General features: G+C 40.1%; 1 protein-coding gene across 5 annotated transcripts in view; it reads left to right on the top strand.

Annotated features, from left to right (window-relative positions):
- Positions 1 to 15,532, top strand: part of Acsm3 (acyl-CoA synthetase medium chain family member 3) — a 33,105-nt gene that overhangs the window by 15,899 nt on the left and 1,674 nt on the right. For all 5 annotated transcript variants that reach the window (XM_028867815.2, XM_037211053.1, XM_037211049.1 and 2 more), the window contains 9 exons: positions 2,858 to 3,065; positions 3,688 to 3,831; positions 3,983 to 4,139; positions 4,346 to 4,425; positions 6,036 to 6,159; positions 7,206 to 7,286; positions 8,910 to 9,011; positions 10,045 to 10,172; positions 10,269 to 10,368. In XM_028867815.2, coding sequence (XP_028723648.1) covers positions 2,858 to 3,065; positions 3,688 to 3,831; positions 3,983 to 4,139; positions 4,346 to 4,425; positions 6,036 to 6,159; positions 7,206 to 7,286; positions 8,910 to 9,011; positions 10,045 to 10,172; positions 10,269 to 10,368 — 1,124 coding nt within the window. The remainder of the gene's footprint in view (positions 1 to 2,857; positions 3,066 to 3,687; positions 3,832 to 3,982; positions 4,140 to 4,345; positions 4,426 to 6,035; positions 6,160 to 7,205; positions 7,287 to 8,909; positions 9,012 to 10,044; positions 10,173 to 10,268; positions 10,369 to 15,532) is intronic.

Here is a 15,532-nt window from a genome sequence, read left to right as displayed (position 1 = left end):
AGTTGAAAATTGAAGTCTTAACTCAATAGGACTTGTATATTGCTTAGGATTCTATACATAGATGATAACAAGATAAAGAAGGCAAAGATATGATTGACACATCAGTCTGGATAAGGCCTGTGACTATGGGACAAAGAAAAGGACTGGGAGAAGGAAACTTCAACATATTGTTAAATTCCATTTATTACAAAGAGTGCCATATATTGCTTATTTGTAGGTTGGAAACAGAAGCTGTCCATATATTTTTTTCTATTTTCACTTTCATATGTGGTATGCTTTGCAAATTTAGAGAAGTGTAATCATAAGGCAACTTTAAAGGAATTTTTGCTTCCCCTGTTTGTGTTTATGGTTTTTTTTTGTGTATGGGGGGGTAGCATTTGTGTATAGGTGCCATATGCCATGTGAAAGTCATACAGCTTTCAAGAGTCTGTTCTTTCCTTCTATCATGGGATGCGGGGATTAAACTCAGGTTGGCATGCTTGAATGGCAAGCACTTTTACCCAGTGAACCATCTCTCTGGCCCATAAGGAATTTTAAAGCATTTAAGAACTATTGGACAGCAGTCCAATGAATTTTAATGTGCTTTCAGAACAAGGACAGAACTTGGCAATGAAGAAGAGCAATGCTCGCCTGCAGTTCTAAAAGTGTGACGTTGGCCCAGTGGTGTAGGTATCCCTGGGAATTTGTCAGAAGCAAATTTTGAACACCTTCTGAATCTAAAACTCTGGGATGCAGCCTAAAATCCATGTTTTCACATAGCTTTCAGGGGTTCTGATTTACATATCACTTGGGAAGGGTAAAAAACATCCAGAGGTAAATGCCATCTACCATCTCTTGAAGATTGGGGGCTAAAAATGGTGTGGTCTAAAGACAGCTGTATGACAAATACATAAGTAGGTACGTAAGCAGATAGATGACAGATTCCTTTTTTTAAGGATTTATATTGTGTGTGTGTGTGTGTGTGTGTGTGTGTGTGTGTGTGTGCATGTGCACAAGGGCTGGAGTTACATGAGCCTTGTGAGATGCCTGATGTGGGTGCTGGGAACTAACTCAGGTCCTCTGCAAGAGCAATGGGTGCCCTTCACCACTGAGCAATCTTTCCAGCTCAGGTGATAGATTCTTTTATTTTCAAATTAATTATTTTTTATTTTTTATTTGTTTTTTTAATATATTGTATTAGTCAGGGTTCTCTAGAGAAACATAACTGTTAGGATGGATAAAATGTTCATATATATTCATATACATGGGATTTACTAGAGTGGTTTACAGGTTATGGTCTGACTATTGCAACAATAGCTGTCTCTCAATAGAAAGTCCAAGAATTCAGTAGTTGTTCGGCCCACAAGGCTGAATGTCCCAGCTGGTCGTCAGTATACATCAAAATCCTGAAGAAGTAGGCTCTAATGCCAGTGAAGGAATGGACTTGCCAGCAAGAGTGAGGGCAAGCAGGAAAAAAGCAAGCTTCCTTCTTCCATGTCCTTTATATAGGCTGCCACTGGAAGGTGTGACCCAGATTAAGGGTGGATCTTCCCACCTCAAAAGATCCAGATTTGGGGTGAGTCTTCCTATTTCAAATGATTTAATAAGAAAAAAATCCCTCACAGGTATACCCAGCCACTTGTGTTTTAGTTAATTCTAGATGTAGTCAAGTTGACAACCAAGAATAGCCATTACATACATTTTATTTAAAATGTAATTACATTACTTTCCCTCTTTCCTTTCCCCCTCCAGCCCCTCCCATATCCCCTCCCTCCAATGCTTCCCACACCCCTCCCCAATCTCAAGGTGATGGCCTCTTTAGTGTTATATATATATATATATATGTATAGATAGAAGCACAAACATACAATGCAGCCTGCTGAGTCCTCTGTTTTTGTCTGTGACTATATGGTTTCAGAGCTGACCACTTTGTATTGGATAACAATTTGGGTGTTCATTCCTGGGAGGGGCTAATTCTCCCACTCTTCATTAGTTGCCTGTAGCTCTTTGTCTAGGGGTGGGAGTTGATGAGACTTCCCCCCTTCCACATTAGCAAGTCTATTCAGGTAAAATATCCATTCATTCTTTGAAAAAAAAATAAACCTAAGAGTTCAGATGTATTAAATTTTATTCTAAACTCATTACATGCTTTAACTCATTTAATCCTGGAATAATGCTATAAGAAATGTACTTTTATAATCCCAATTTTACAGATGTAGAAACTGGGGCTTACAGAGGTGAAGGCTTATTGGAGGATGAAATTTAGGGTTGTCTGGTTCCTGGACACCAACACACTACACTTTACATTGTAATTGACTACTGGCAAGAGGAGGCCACAGAAAATATGCATACTTCAAGAAAACTAAAACAATCAGTGCATTGTAAGAGGCACTGGACTGGAGTGGTTACATGTACAGCTCTGGAGTCCAGCTGCAGATTTGGATTTCTGTAATTTCACTTGTTATTCATAAGCTATGAGACATGCTATGGATAGCTGTTTACACTGGAGATGCTTGGGCAGGGATTGAATGAGTTAAATATACAAAATAGAATAATACCCAGCACTCAAGCCCAACAACCAATACCAAATATCATTTTTCAATTAAAATTCCTTCAATCTCAATGTTATGTGTGATCTTCACACACAAGAAAATCACTCAACATTTAATGCTCTCTTGTTAGGGCAAAAGGGTCATAGACTTGGAGACCTCTTCAAAGGCAAAAATCAGAACAATGAAAGACAAATAGATATCTTCCCTAGTTAATTCACTAACTCATTCTGAGACACATAGAACGTGAATTATTAGCTACAGTATCCTAACTGTTATAATAGAGGTTAACCTTGCTTTTAAACATTATTCCTTTTCTATTCCTTTAGGGACCGTTCTAATCCCAGGAACCACTCAGCTGACCCAGAAAGACATCCTCTACAGACTACAGTCTTCAAAAGCAAAGTGCATTATTACCGATGATGCTTTAGCCCCAGCAGTAGACAATGTGGCAGCTAAATGTGAAAATCTCAGCTCCAAACTAATTGTGTCTCAGCACTCCAGAGAAGGGTGGGGGAACCTCAAGGAGATGATGAAGTGAGTAGCTTCAGTTTTAGACCAGTGCCCTACAAAGAAAGGCAATCATGAAAAAAATATCCAATTCAGTAGATGTGAGGTAAATGCAAATGGAAACAATAATCAACAAGAATAATCAGTGATCATTACAGAACTAACAGTGCCAAGCTTTAAAGTAAGGAGTCTGGTTGACATTTTTAAAAAGCATTCCCTGAGATGGAGAATGGTGCACAAGAGGCTTATTAGGGAGTTCTCTTGTGAAACAAGGGAAAGATGTGGAATTGAGCAGAGGAAGAAATTAATTTTCTATGTATTCCCTATGAAGCTCTCAGCTAACACACTGGGAATCCTGGCCTTGCATGGATTCTTAGGGAATACATGTGAAAATCTACAGTAGGTGACCTTGCTCCTACACACCCACAGTGATCATCAGTTTGGGATGGGGCTGTCCCTGCCAGACTTATGATTGTGAAGGCAGCCACTCACATCAGACAAGTAAGAGGATAGAGATAGAGTTAGCTTTATCTCAGGACTGAATCCAAGTTATTGATTCATATGCTGAAGAGGCCCAAGCACATGGGTTTTCAAACCTTCCTCAGAGGTCACAGTCAGGCATAGAAACACTGTAGATTGTCTTTTGCAGATATGCCAGCGACAACCATACCTGCGTGAACACGAAGCACAATGAGATGATGTCCATTTACTTCACCAGTGGGACAACTGGGCCTCCTAAGATGATCGGACACACCCACAGCAGTTTTGGTTTAGGATTATCTGTCAATGGAAGGTACTTCCACAGAGTGATTTGTGGACTGGCCCTTTAAATTTGTTCTTCAACAAATTATACATTTTTGAAAATTTATACATTTAAATTTCTACATAGATTTATGTGCATTCAATTCCTACCAGTTTATACAACAAGGCTATTTGTATTCCAGGTTCTGGCTGGATTTGACAGACTCGGATGTGATGTGGAATACTTCAGACACAGGCTGGGCAAAGTCTGCATGGAGTAGTGTTTTTTCTCCATGGAGCCAAGGAGCATGTGTGTTTGCACACCATTTGCCCCGTTTTGAGTCAGCTTCTATCTTTCAAGTAAGGCAGACTAGAGGAGGTTTATGGTTAGAGATGTGTTAGCGTTAGTGGTGTCACTGATGGGATAGGTAACTACATCTGCAAAGTCCACAAAGACAGGAAAAGATCGGAATACTTTAACATTGAAAGAAACAGTTTTACATTGTGCTGTGCCTCCAGCAGATGAAATAGTTCAGTTGAGACACTTTGCTCTTTCTGAACTGCAGACCCTCTCTGAGTTCCCCATCACCGTCTTCTGTTCTGTGCCAACTGCCTACCGAATGCTTGTACAGAATGATACAACCAGGTAAGACATGTTGGTAAATGGATGCTCAGTCAGGGGAAAGAGGAGAAAGGGGAAGCTAGGAAATGAAACACTTGTCTGTCCAAACCACAGATCCGACTAGTCAGTATAGGATTTAACGTTTTTTTTTTTCTTCTCTTCCTTCTTTTTTTCTTCTCTTCCTTCTTTGCTTTATTGCTGACATTTTTTTTTGTTTTTGTTTTGTTTTGTTTTGTTTTGTTTTTTGGTTTTTCGAGACAGGGTTTCTCTGTGTAGCTTTGCGCCTTTCCTGGGACTCACTTGGTAGCCCAGGCTGGCCTTGAACTCGCAGAGATCCGCCTGGCTCTGCCTCCCAAGTGCTGGGATTAAAGGCGTGCGCCACCACCGCCCAGCTATTGCTGACATTTTAAAGATGGTTGCTGTGTCCAAAGCAGGCTCCCATTAACATGAGAGGAAAGGGAAGATTAGACCATGTCTAGAGCTCTAAATGCAGTGGTTATGATAAAAAGGGGGAGGGTATTTAATCTTGGGGGTAATAGCTATTACCTGAGCTGAGATAGTAGACAGGTTGCTCCTTTTTGCAAATTCTCCCAGAAAACAGAAATGAGAATGTATGCTGTAAATCTACTGTGATTCCATTTGAAATGCTTGGTTGTTGCTCGGAAAAGAAGACACTGTCACTGTGCTCACAGCTCGGCACTTCTGGTCTCCTGTGTTGATACAAAACACAGCTCTTGCTCCAAAGAGAGTAAGACATAGTTGGTTCTGAGCCAAATACTACTGACTATGGGTCAGGGAGATGGATTCTGATGACCTTGAATGACGTGTTTCACTCTGGAAGCAATTACATGAACTTTCATAGTCACAGAACAAAAGGAAGACATGAATCAATGCCTTTGCCCAATACATTGGTGACAGCATCAGGTTGGCAGCCTACAGGGGAGCTGGAAGGGGACCTCTTCTGTAGGTTTCTGATGTTATAATAGTCTCAGTTTTAGAGTTTGTGTAAATCAGTGACCCTCTAAGTTTAACAATATATTTTTAAAAATTTTACCTAATAAAATGAGGATAAGATTAGGTACATAGATTGGCCCTCTATCTCACCACAGTCATGAAGTGCTGCCCCTCAGCCTGTGAGATCTTCACAGAGAACTTCAGTTCACAATTGTGAGGTGATTTTTAATTGATGATTTAAAATAACATTATAGATCTGGGTGTAATGGTGCACTTAATCCCAGGACTTGGGAGGCAGAAGCCAAGTTTGAAGCCAGAACTGTGTACACAGCAAGTTCCAGGGCTACATGTCACAAATGTGTGTGTGTGTGTGTGTGTGTGTGTGTGTGTGTGTGTGTGTGTGTGTGTGTGCATAAGGGGGTACCTTCCCTAAAGATGCCATGGTATTTCTTTGCAACAAGTAATCCCGAGAGAGAGAGAGAGAGAGAGAGAGAGAGAGAGAGAGAGAGAGAGAGAGAGAGAGAGAATGAGAGAACCTAGCATTAGAGCAATCTGTTTCTGGTATCAGGGTGCTACTTTATATTAGAGCAATCTGCTTATTTTGTATTAACAACAGTCCTAATTCCCATGTCTCACCATTTTTCCTTCTCAACCAAACTCACTCCATGTTGTTGGAGAAGCTATAAGTTCAAAAGTCTGAAGCATTGTGTGAGTGCTGGGGAACCGATCAACCCTGAAGTGATGGAACAATGGAGAAGGAAGACAGGCCTAGACATCTACGAAGGATATGGACAGACAGAAACGGTACCTGCCCCGCTGAAGACAGGGCTGAATGGGATTAGTCAGATAAATAAAAGCCAAAGTGTCTAATGTGTCCTTATGATTGCTGGAGGGATAAGGAAAGGTGTGGTTAGGAAACATTTTTTTTTTTTTAAATAAAGAAAAGCTTGAGAAAAACTAATTGCAAAAAAACCTCGATCACATTTTTGAGAAAAATGATTAACTGGTTGGGGCGAGAATGTTTCAATATTTTTAATGAGAAAAGTATTGGCCCTATGTGACAGAGAACCCTCTAAAGATTCAAAAATAGAAAGCTGTGAGTGAGTTTCTGGTTCCCCACGTATTGAGTCTGCTGGGAGAGTCCTTAGAAAGCAGATGCTAAAGCATTCCTGTGATCCCAGTACTCTAAAGGTAGAGGGAAGAGGATCAAGTTCAAGGTCATTCTCAGCTACATAGTGAGTTCAAGACCAGCCTGGGCTATGTGAGCAAATACATAAAAGATAAGATAAAATAAAATGGATGCTTTAAAGAATTCATGCAGATAAAAACAATTGTAGGGGGGTGTATCTTAGTGGTTGAGCACTTACCTACAGTTCAAGCCTCAGCACCACCAAAGAGCACTAGAGAAAACTAATAAAGTAAGAACAACCTGCTTATTTTGTAATAGAAGGGGTGATAAGACCAGCAGAGAAATAGAAAAGTTGACATTTTCATTGGGTGTGCCTTATTTATAGTGTTTGAACTTCTAAACCCTGAGAATTATTATTTAGAAATGTTGAAATTCCAAAACTAAACAGCAATAAACATTGACAAATTATTTAAACACAACTAGCATATAATTCATTGTATTAATCTAAGTACGAATGTTAATGTAATCATATAATTTATTTTCTTACATCTTATTGTGTATAGTTGTAAGCTGTCAATATCTATATTCCATGAGAGCAGAGATTTTATGGGTTTAATGTTGACCCTGCTTCACATCCAAGTTCTGTTGAATGAAGGCATGATAGATGAAGTAGTATTTTACATTACATATGGAGTTACCTTACTTTCTTCTCCTTAACCAGGTGCTGATCTGTGGAAATTTCAAAGGGATGAAAATTAAGCCTGGCTCAATGGGAAAGCCTTCTCCTGCTTTTGATGTGAAGGTTTGCATGTCCCCTTCCAGGAGAATGTTTCCTCACTACACCCACTCACACTCTTTTTAATGTGATAATTCCATGCTAATTCTATACCTTAAATTCTATACCAAAAGAGAACTGGGTGAGTAATGTTGGCTTAATACTGTCTTACTGTTGTTGCAAATACCTATATTGTGCCATGAATTCTGGGCATTTAATTTCCAGAAATATCCTGAAGCTATACTAATAATAGGACCATTTGCAGGTGACTATGTAGACAAATTAAAGAACTCACTCATGCAGCCAGAGCCCCAGATAGGAACACAATCTCAAGCAATCTGGCTCCAGCATCCACACTCTTGGCCACAGTATGCGGTGAGGGAGGATTGGACCTTCTGAAAGTATCAACCAGGCCCAAAGTGGCACAAGTTCATAGTGATTGCAGCACACACTTCTCTCTTTGCCTGCCCATCTGTTTCCAAGCTTTCCTTAGCTACAGCCCTTATTACCATCTGATGCCTGGCTTTGGAAAGCATTTTATTTCCCCATCTGTACACTTTGCACAGAGATAAAGTTTTCTCAGGTCAACCCAGCTTCAAAGCTGGGTATAGACAAAGGATTTGCAATAATAATCATATTTTAAAAAGGAAAACAGCAACAGTGGCAAAAAAGCAAAAATGGATCAATTTCCAGAGGACAGGGCTCAGACTTATACTTAATTGAAGTTTAGTTGTAGGTAGGATCAATATTTCTCAGGTTCATCATGCAAATCACAAGGTTACTTGTTTGGAATATTCACTCTCATTTCTCTTCCCTCAAACATCTGACTTAATAGCATGACACAGAACTCTGGAATCCATGCTTGACAAAGACATATTGCTAAATGATAAAAGCAGGTTGTAAAACTTCCTAAGCAATGTTGTTCAAATGTTAAATGTTCTTGTAATAAAAAACCCAGAACCAGATATAAGGGTGAAAGCTGAAAGATCAGAGAAGTGGAACAAGCCACAGCCAACCTCACCGTGTTAACTCCTTAGCTAATCCTGTTTCCTTAGAATGAAAGCCTCTGAGTCCTTCACCAGAAAGGGTCTCAGCTGAACTGATTTAGTTCCTGTTTCCTTAAGCCTTATATACCTTTCTCCACCCTGCCATCATTTCCTGGGATTAAAGGTATGTGCCACCACTGCCTGGCTCTGTTTCCAGTGTGGCCTTGAACTCACAGAGATCCAGACAGATCTCTGCCTCCCAAGTGATAGGATTAAGGGTGTGTGTCACCACTGTCTGGCCTCTATGTCTAATCTAGTGGCTGGTTCTGTCCTCTGATCCTCAGGCAAGCTTTATTAGTGTACACAATATATCACCACAAAGCAATGCCAGTTTTTTCTGTCTATAATTGTCCCAAAGGACATTACCAAAACATTACTAGGTGGTAGAAGTGAGAAAATGTTTTACTATCCTTTCACATTTTGCTTTTGCATTTTTATAATATTTTATGGGGTGATAACTTAGGTAAATAATATATTTAAGAATTTAGTGTATACTTAAAATGTTTTTTAAGTATATATTCTGGCCAAAATGATTCAAAGATAAAATTTCAGATGTGGTATTCAATTAAAATTCCCTTAAATAAACTGTCCTGTTTTATTCTAGATTTTGGATGAAAATGGCACTATTCTTCCTCCTGGACAAGAAGGGGATATTGGTATTCAAGTTCTTCCTGATCGACCATTTGGCCTTTTTACTCATTATGTAGTAAGAACTTTATTTTAAAAATCTGTTTTCTATTTATTCTTCAAAAGTGTAATCTCAGCGTGTGGGATAGAGAAGCAAGAAGGCCACAAATTCAAAATCATCCTCAGTTACTACAAAGCAAGTTTGAGGCCAGTCTAGAATACATGAGACCTATACCAAAACCAAACAAAGTATTTGGTAACATTCTTATTTTTACAAAATAAGCCTAGGAACTTTGTCTTTCCTTGAGAGGTTCATTGCCCTAAATAATAACCCCCACACTCAGGCAATTAAAAAAATAATGTTCTTGCCAAATAACACATTGATGTTCTCTCCCTGGAAGGGAACCATAAAAGGGGGCTCTTGTCTATGCTTTCTCAACCTTTGTAGATCCCTTTCAACTGGCAAACAGGACACACTTACTTTCCTGACATCTGATTAGCTCTCTACCCATTCCAGTGGAACTAGAGAAACAAGGAACGGGGCCATGGAATTAAGTAAATTAATTTCACTAGAAGCTTTCTTATCTCTAATCATGGTATACAAATTAGAGCAAAGTTTATATCAATATACTAAGCAGTCCAGCTCATACCTGCCAGTGAACTTTATGGAAGGTAGCAATTTTTTTGTTTTCTTCTTATGCCAGTTATGGAACTGGTCTCTTATGTAAAACAAACCAATGCAAATACCACATCTGCTCTGAATTAAGCATTGTGCTTTCTTTTAACCCTTCTCTTTTTTTCTGCCAGTGTTAGATGTTATTTAGAAAAAGGCTTAATTTTGCCTACTCTCCAGAGCTTTGGGCTGCTGCAACATTTATCACATGATCTACATAAAACATTCTCCAGGAGTTGCACCAAGTCTTTGGAACTGTAATTTATTTCTTTTATGCCGGGCTACATCCCTGCTGGCAATTCATTCCTACTTCACTCTGGCCTCTTCATTCTAAGGCCTCTCAAAGAGCCAAGCTCTCTTTTTCTTTGAACATTTAAAAATGACAGAACAAAAGAGTCACATTCATAATAATATTAACAAAACGCTATTTGTTTTGCAGGATAATCCTTCAAAAACAGCCTCAACTCTACGAGGGAATTTCTACATCACTGGGGACAGAGGATATATGGATAAAGATGGCTATTTCTGGTTTGTTGCAAGATCAGACGATGTTATACTATCCTCTGGGTAATTTTCCTTTCCATGTGTGCATACCTGTTCATCAAGCATTCTGGGATGAATCTATAACTCACCCTTATGAGTCCCTGTCATATGTTTCCCTAGCTACCGAATTGGACCATTTGAGGTAGAAAGTGCTCTACTAGAGCATCCTTCCATTGCAGAGTCAGCTGTTGTCAGCAGCCCAGACCCCATCAGAGGAGAGGTAAAAGAACTGATTCATTTTGACTTTCAATTGTGTTGATCATCCAAACACATACTTCGTTTGTGTGTGGCTTTGTGTGTGCTATAAGCATATAAGTGGGTGTGATTTCCCTGTGTAGGCACATGTGGATATTGAGATACCTTCCTCAGTCACTTCTTCATCCTACTTTTTTGAGACAAGGTCTCTCCCTGAAACTGGAGCTCGCTGTTTAGACTGGGCTGGTTGGTGGGCTAGTAAGTCCCTGCCCACTACCAATCTCCTCCAAGCAGTGCTGGGGTGGCAGATCTGCACTGCCATGCATGGCTTTTTCCCACCTCAGGAGGCTGGGGATGCAAATCCAAGTTCTTATGCTTAAGCAGCAGGCACTTTACTCACTGGACCATCTTCACGGCCCCTTAACACACACTTTTAACAGTATTTCACTTAAACGAATTACTTTACTTATTAATGTTGTCATAAATCACAGGTGGCTCTCCTTCTGAGAATGTTTTACCTAGGAGGTCTTTGATGCCAGAGGATAACAAGCTGTCTTCACAGATGACCAGTTTCACTCACAGGCTCTTAACTCTTCCCACACCTTGCTGTCATCTTTGGCTCTATCTACCTAGACAAGTGCTCATCTGGGACAGGATGGCTGTGGAGACTTTAGGACCAGGGTTGGCTTGGAAGGCACCAGGTAATCCCAGAATACAATACAGCCAAGATCTGTAGGTGGGTTACAGTTCCTCTATAGTTCTAGAGTCTTGGTAGAGTGTTGACATTAGCCAGAGTGAGAGGGAAAAGTTTGACCTTCTCAACACTGGTGGGCTGCAACACCTCCTGGCAGAGGATAAAAGTGGGTGCCTCAAGGCATCCATGTACAAAACAGCAATGTGCTGCATGTCACAGGCAGCCTTTTGCTTTCTGTGGCTGGCTTGTTCTAGGAAAAGGCTAACTAGATCTTTGATTGGGTACTAAGTTCCAGAAGAATTGATCCAAATCAGATAAAATGAAGACTTAGAGACACTATCCCGAATATTGCTTTTTTTTTTTTTACTATGACCATCCTGCAGCTTACTGTGCACTGTCTACCCATTTTAAAAATTCCTAACACAGCTGAGCCAAACTACATCTGACAGTCTTCATTAATTTTTAGCTTATTCTCAAGGTGAATTATCTAAAAGTAAAAAAGATTTTAAATGATCATTTTCTTAACTGCTGCTATGTTGATATCTTCCCAGTTGAGTTTCATACTTTAAATTTTTAAGGGATTTCACAGGCTGCTCTGCTTTGAAAATACTGTTTTCAGGGAAGATGTAACTTAACAGTGGAGAGCTTGAGTAGCATGTGCAAGGCCTGAGATTTGACTCCCAGTCTCCCTGTCCCCCAGGCTCCCCACGGTTTATGTTTAATTACATTTTCCTTTTTAAAAATGACTTATTTGTATTTTATGTGCATTTGCCTGCATGTATGTCTGTGGGAGGATGCCAGATCCCCTGTAGCTGGAGTTACAGACAGTTGTGAGCTGCCATATGGGTGCAGGGAACTGAACCTGGGTCCTCTAGAAGAGCAGCCAATGCTCTTAATGATCTCTCTTAACAGAGAGATCCATCTCTCCAGCCCCTAATTACACTTTCAAAATATTTAAAATGTGTGAAGTGTATGCTTCCTATAAGCTATTTTATTTATCTACTTACCTGCTTAAGAATAGGTCATGTGATGTAGTTCCAGAAAGATCCTCCGGCCTCTGCTTCAAAAGTGTGGGGACTGGCCTTGCCTATGTTAGGCAAGTGCTCTACCACCTGGCACACCCCTGCTCCTGGTCCCTAACCTCAGGTACTGACAAAGAAGGTGCTTATGTTCACATTCTGACATGAGACTAACATATGTGTTAAAACAAATTTGTGTAAAATACGTATAATCATGTAATAATACAACTAGAAATAATGGATATTGTAGACAAATTTCTAAACAGTCTTATTAAATAAGAAACACAGAGCCAAACACAGGGGTAATAGCCAAAGAGATCAGAGAAATGGCGAATAGCCACGACTAGCCTTAGCTTACCACCAGGCTGTAGCTTTCCCAGATAGAGCTTCTTCCTGTCTAACCTGCACTTTTATTGCCTTTTTGTTCTGCCTTCTCGTTGGCTCTAAGCCCAGTCATATCACTTCCTCATCACTGTGTGTCTAGGCAGACCTCCAGGTCTCTATGGTTGGTACTGGGATTAAAGGCTAGTGTCACCATGCTTGGCTGTGTCCTTGACCACACAGAGACTCTGCCTGCCATGTGATCAGATTAAGGGCATGTGCTACCACCGCCTGACTTCTGTTTATGGCTTCGCTATGACTGCTGATCTCCAGGCAAACTTTATTTATTAACATACAAATAAAATCACATATCAGCACAAATAAAGTATCACCACAGGATATCAATGTCACAAGAGAAAGAGAAAGCTTGGGGGGTTATTCCAAATTAAAGGATATTTTCAGAGCAGATTCAATAATCTACCCTCTATTCTTCTTTTTTAAGATTTATTTATTTATATATTTTGTGCATATGAGTGTTCTATTTGCATGTATGTTTGCATTACAGAAGAGGGCATCAGATCCCATTATAGATGGCTGTGAGCCACCATGTGGGTGCTGGGAATTGAACTCAGGACCTCTGGAAGAGCAGCCAGTGCTCTTAACCGCCGAGCCATCTCTCCAGCCCCTTCAGCAAAGACATGACAACAACAAAATGCTGGAAGAACAAGTGTGCACTACTATGCCTAGCAGGGTACATCTTCCTTAAAAGACATGATTTCCAATAGGGACAAAGGGATTAGATGAGCTCTGTTATTTCTAAAAATGATGTTTAATATTTTAAACACTATTTGTAAACCATGGGAACGTGGAAGGAAGGAAGGAGCGGTGGAAGGAACTAAGGCATGCATGCAAGCAAGGACACCTCAGAGGCTAAGAACACTTGCTAATCTTACAAAGGACCTGGGTTCAGTTCCCAGCAACCACACAGGGCTCAGAACACTCAGTAACTTCAATTCTACAGTATCCGGTGCCCTCTTCTGGCCACCATGCACCAGGTCCACACATAGTGCATACACATACATGTAGACAAAACACTCATACACATTAAATAGAAATACATAAATCCTTAAAAAAAGAAAGGAACAAAGGAAGGTTTGCTGGGATGGCTAGGCCCTCCCATTCCTTAGCTTGTATAGCTCTAAGAATCTGACAAAGGTCACAGGTCACTGTTGGACTTGGATGTACACAGTGATGGACATGCTCTACACTGGCATCCTTTAGTAAATAAACATACAGGGCTACCAGTCACATGGCTAGATTGATTAAAGAGACCAAATTTAAATAGCCCCACATTGCTAGTGGCTGCTACATGGACTGGCCCAGCCACAGACACTTCTATTTCAGAGAAACTTAGAAGCTTATGTAATTATTTTTCTCAGAATTACATTTATTTATTTACTGTGTGTGCATGTGTGTGTGCTTGTGCCATGGTGCTCATGTGGAGGTTAGAGGACAGCTTTTGTGAGTCAGCTCTCTCCTTTCACCATGTGACTTCTAGGAACCAAACTCAGACATCAGACTTGGAAGCAAGTGCTTTTCCTCCTTGAGCCATCTTGCCAGCCCAACATGATGGTTTTTTAGGTTTAAAAAGCACCGAAGCAAAGCAAATAAATGCAAACCCCCTAGTCTTTGTACTTTCACTCCTGTACCTGAGATCTGTCATTTTTTGATGGCTTCCTATGCTCCAGATGCTATCCTAAGCCTCACATTTAGGCTAGCTTTTCAAATCTGCACTCTTATATAGTAAGAAACTGAGGAACAGAGAGACAATCTTAGGTTATCAAGATCACACAACAAACTCCTTTGGGGCAAGGTTGTCTCACTTCAGTGTTCATAATCTTTTTTTGTTTTGTTATTTGGGTCTTTGGTTTTTTGAGACAGGGTCTCTGTGTAGCCCTGGCTGTCCTGGAACTTACTCTGCAGATTTCACTGGTTAAGAACTCAGAGATCCACTTGTCTCTGCCTCCCGAGTACTAGCATTAAAAAGCCTATGCCACCACCACGACCCAGCTTACTGTTCATACTTTTTTTTTTCAGTGTTCATACTCTCAATCATAATGTTACAACGTTTTTTTTTGTGAAGTTAGTATTTTCTGTAAAGGCTTATAAAAACTTAGGAAGATAAAGTACATGTTATCAAAGCTATAAAAGTTAACGTGTGAACTAATGCCTGTAAATGGTTTTAATTTTTTTCAGTTAACAAAAATGTTCATAAAGCTGCAAAAATAAAATAATAAAAAAAAGGATAAAATTCTACCCACAACAAACACATGTACCGCGGCATAATTTCCCAATGACATCAACTTGTTAATTAGGAATATTTGGGTTTTTGATAAAGACAAAAAAAAAAGGTAACTGGTCATACATTGTTTTAAAAAAAAAACTTCCCCCAGTAAACAATTTTCAATCTGAAAATATTTTAGTTACAAGTTGTCAATTCTCACCAAATGACTTTTCTAAGTGACTGTTTCAAATAATTTTTGATTAAGCTTTCCTGTTAGATTAAGGAATGCAGAAAATAAGTTTAATAAGATTTCAGTTTCCTAGCCAGGTGGTAGTAGTGCATCCCTTTAATCTCAGCACTCAGGAGGCAGAGGCAGGTGGATCTCTGTGAGTCAGAGGCCAGCCTGGTCTCAAAGCAAGTTCCAGGACAGCTAGGGCTACACAGAGAGACCTTGTCTCAAAAAACAAAAACAAAAAATTTTTTCTTCAGTTTCCTAAGTACAGGGTAGTTAATCACAAGAGTTGTAAGGGCCTCTCTAACTCTAGACCGTGTTGGGACTCTGGATTTGGTGGTAAATACTATTGCCTCAGCTAGAGTGTTGCATCTCGGGGAAGCAGTGAGTGGCAGTGCTGGCAGTGCCCGGGAAAGAACAAAACTGGACAGGATCTCACTGTAAAGTCCCAAACAGTCTGGGGAGAACAGGCTTTAGGGAACAGGCTTTGTGGGTATAGCCACAGTCCTCATTTCTACTCCTGCTTCTCAGTCATGTAAGAGGGTCAGAACAATAGCAAAGTGGCAAATGGAATCGCTACAGCCTCGTATAAAGGACGCATGGAAAGGGCTGTGTATGTAGCTCGAGGCTCAGAGAGAG

Source organism: Peromyscus leucopus, chromosome 1 (assembly GCF_004664715.2).
Source record: "Peromyscus leucopus breed LL Stock chromosome 1, UCI_PerLeu_2.1, whole genome shotgun sequence".
NCBI lineage: Eukaryota > Metazoa > Chordata > Mammalia > Rodentia > Cricetidae > Peromyscus > Peromyscus leucopus.
This window is presented reverse-complemented; position numbering and strand designations above follow the sequence as displayed.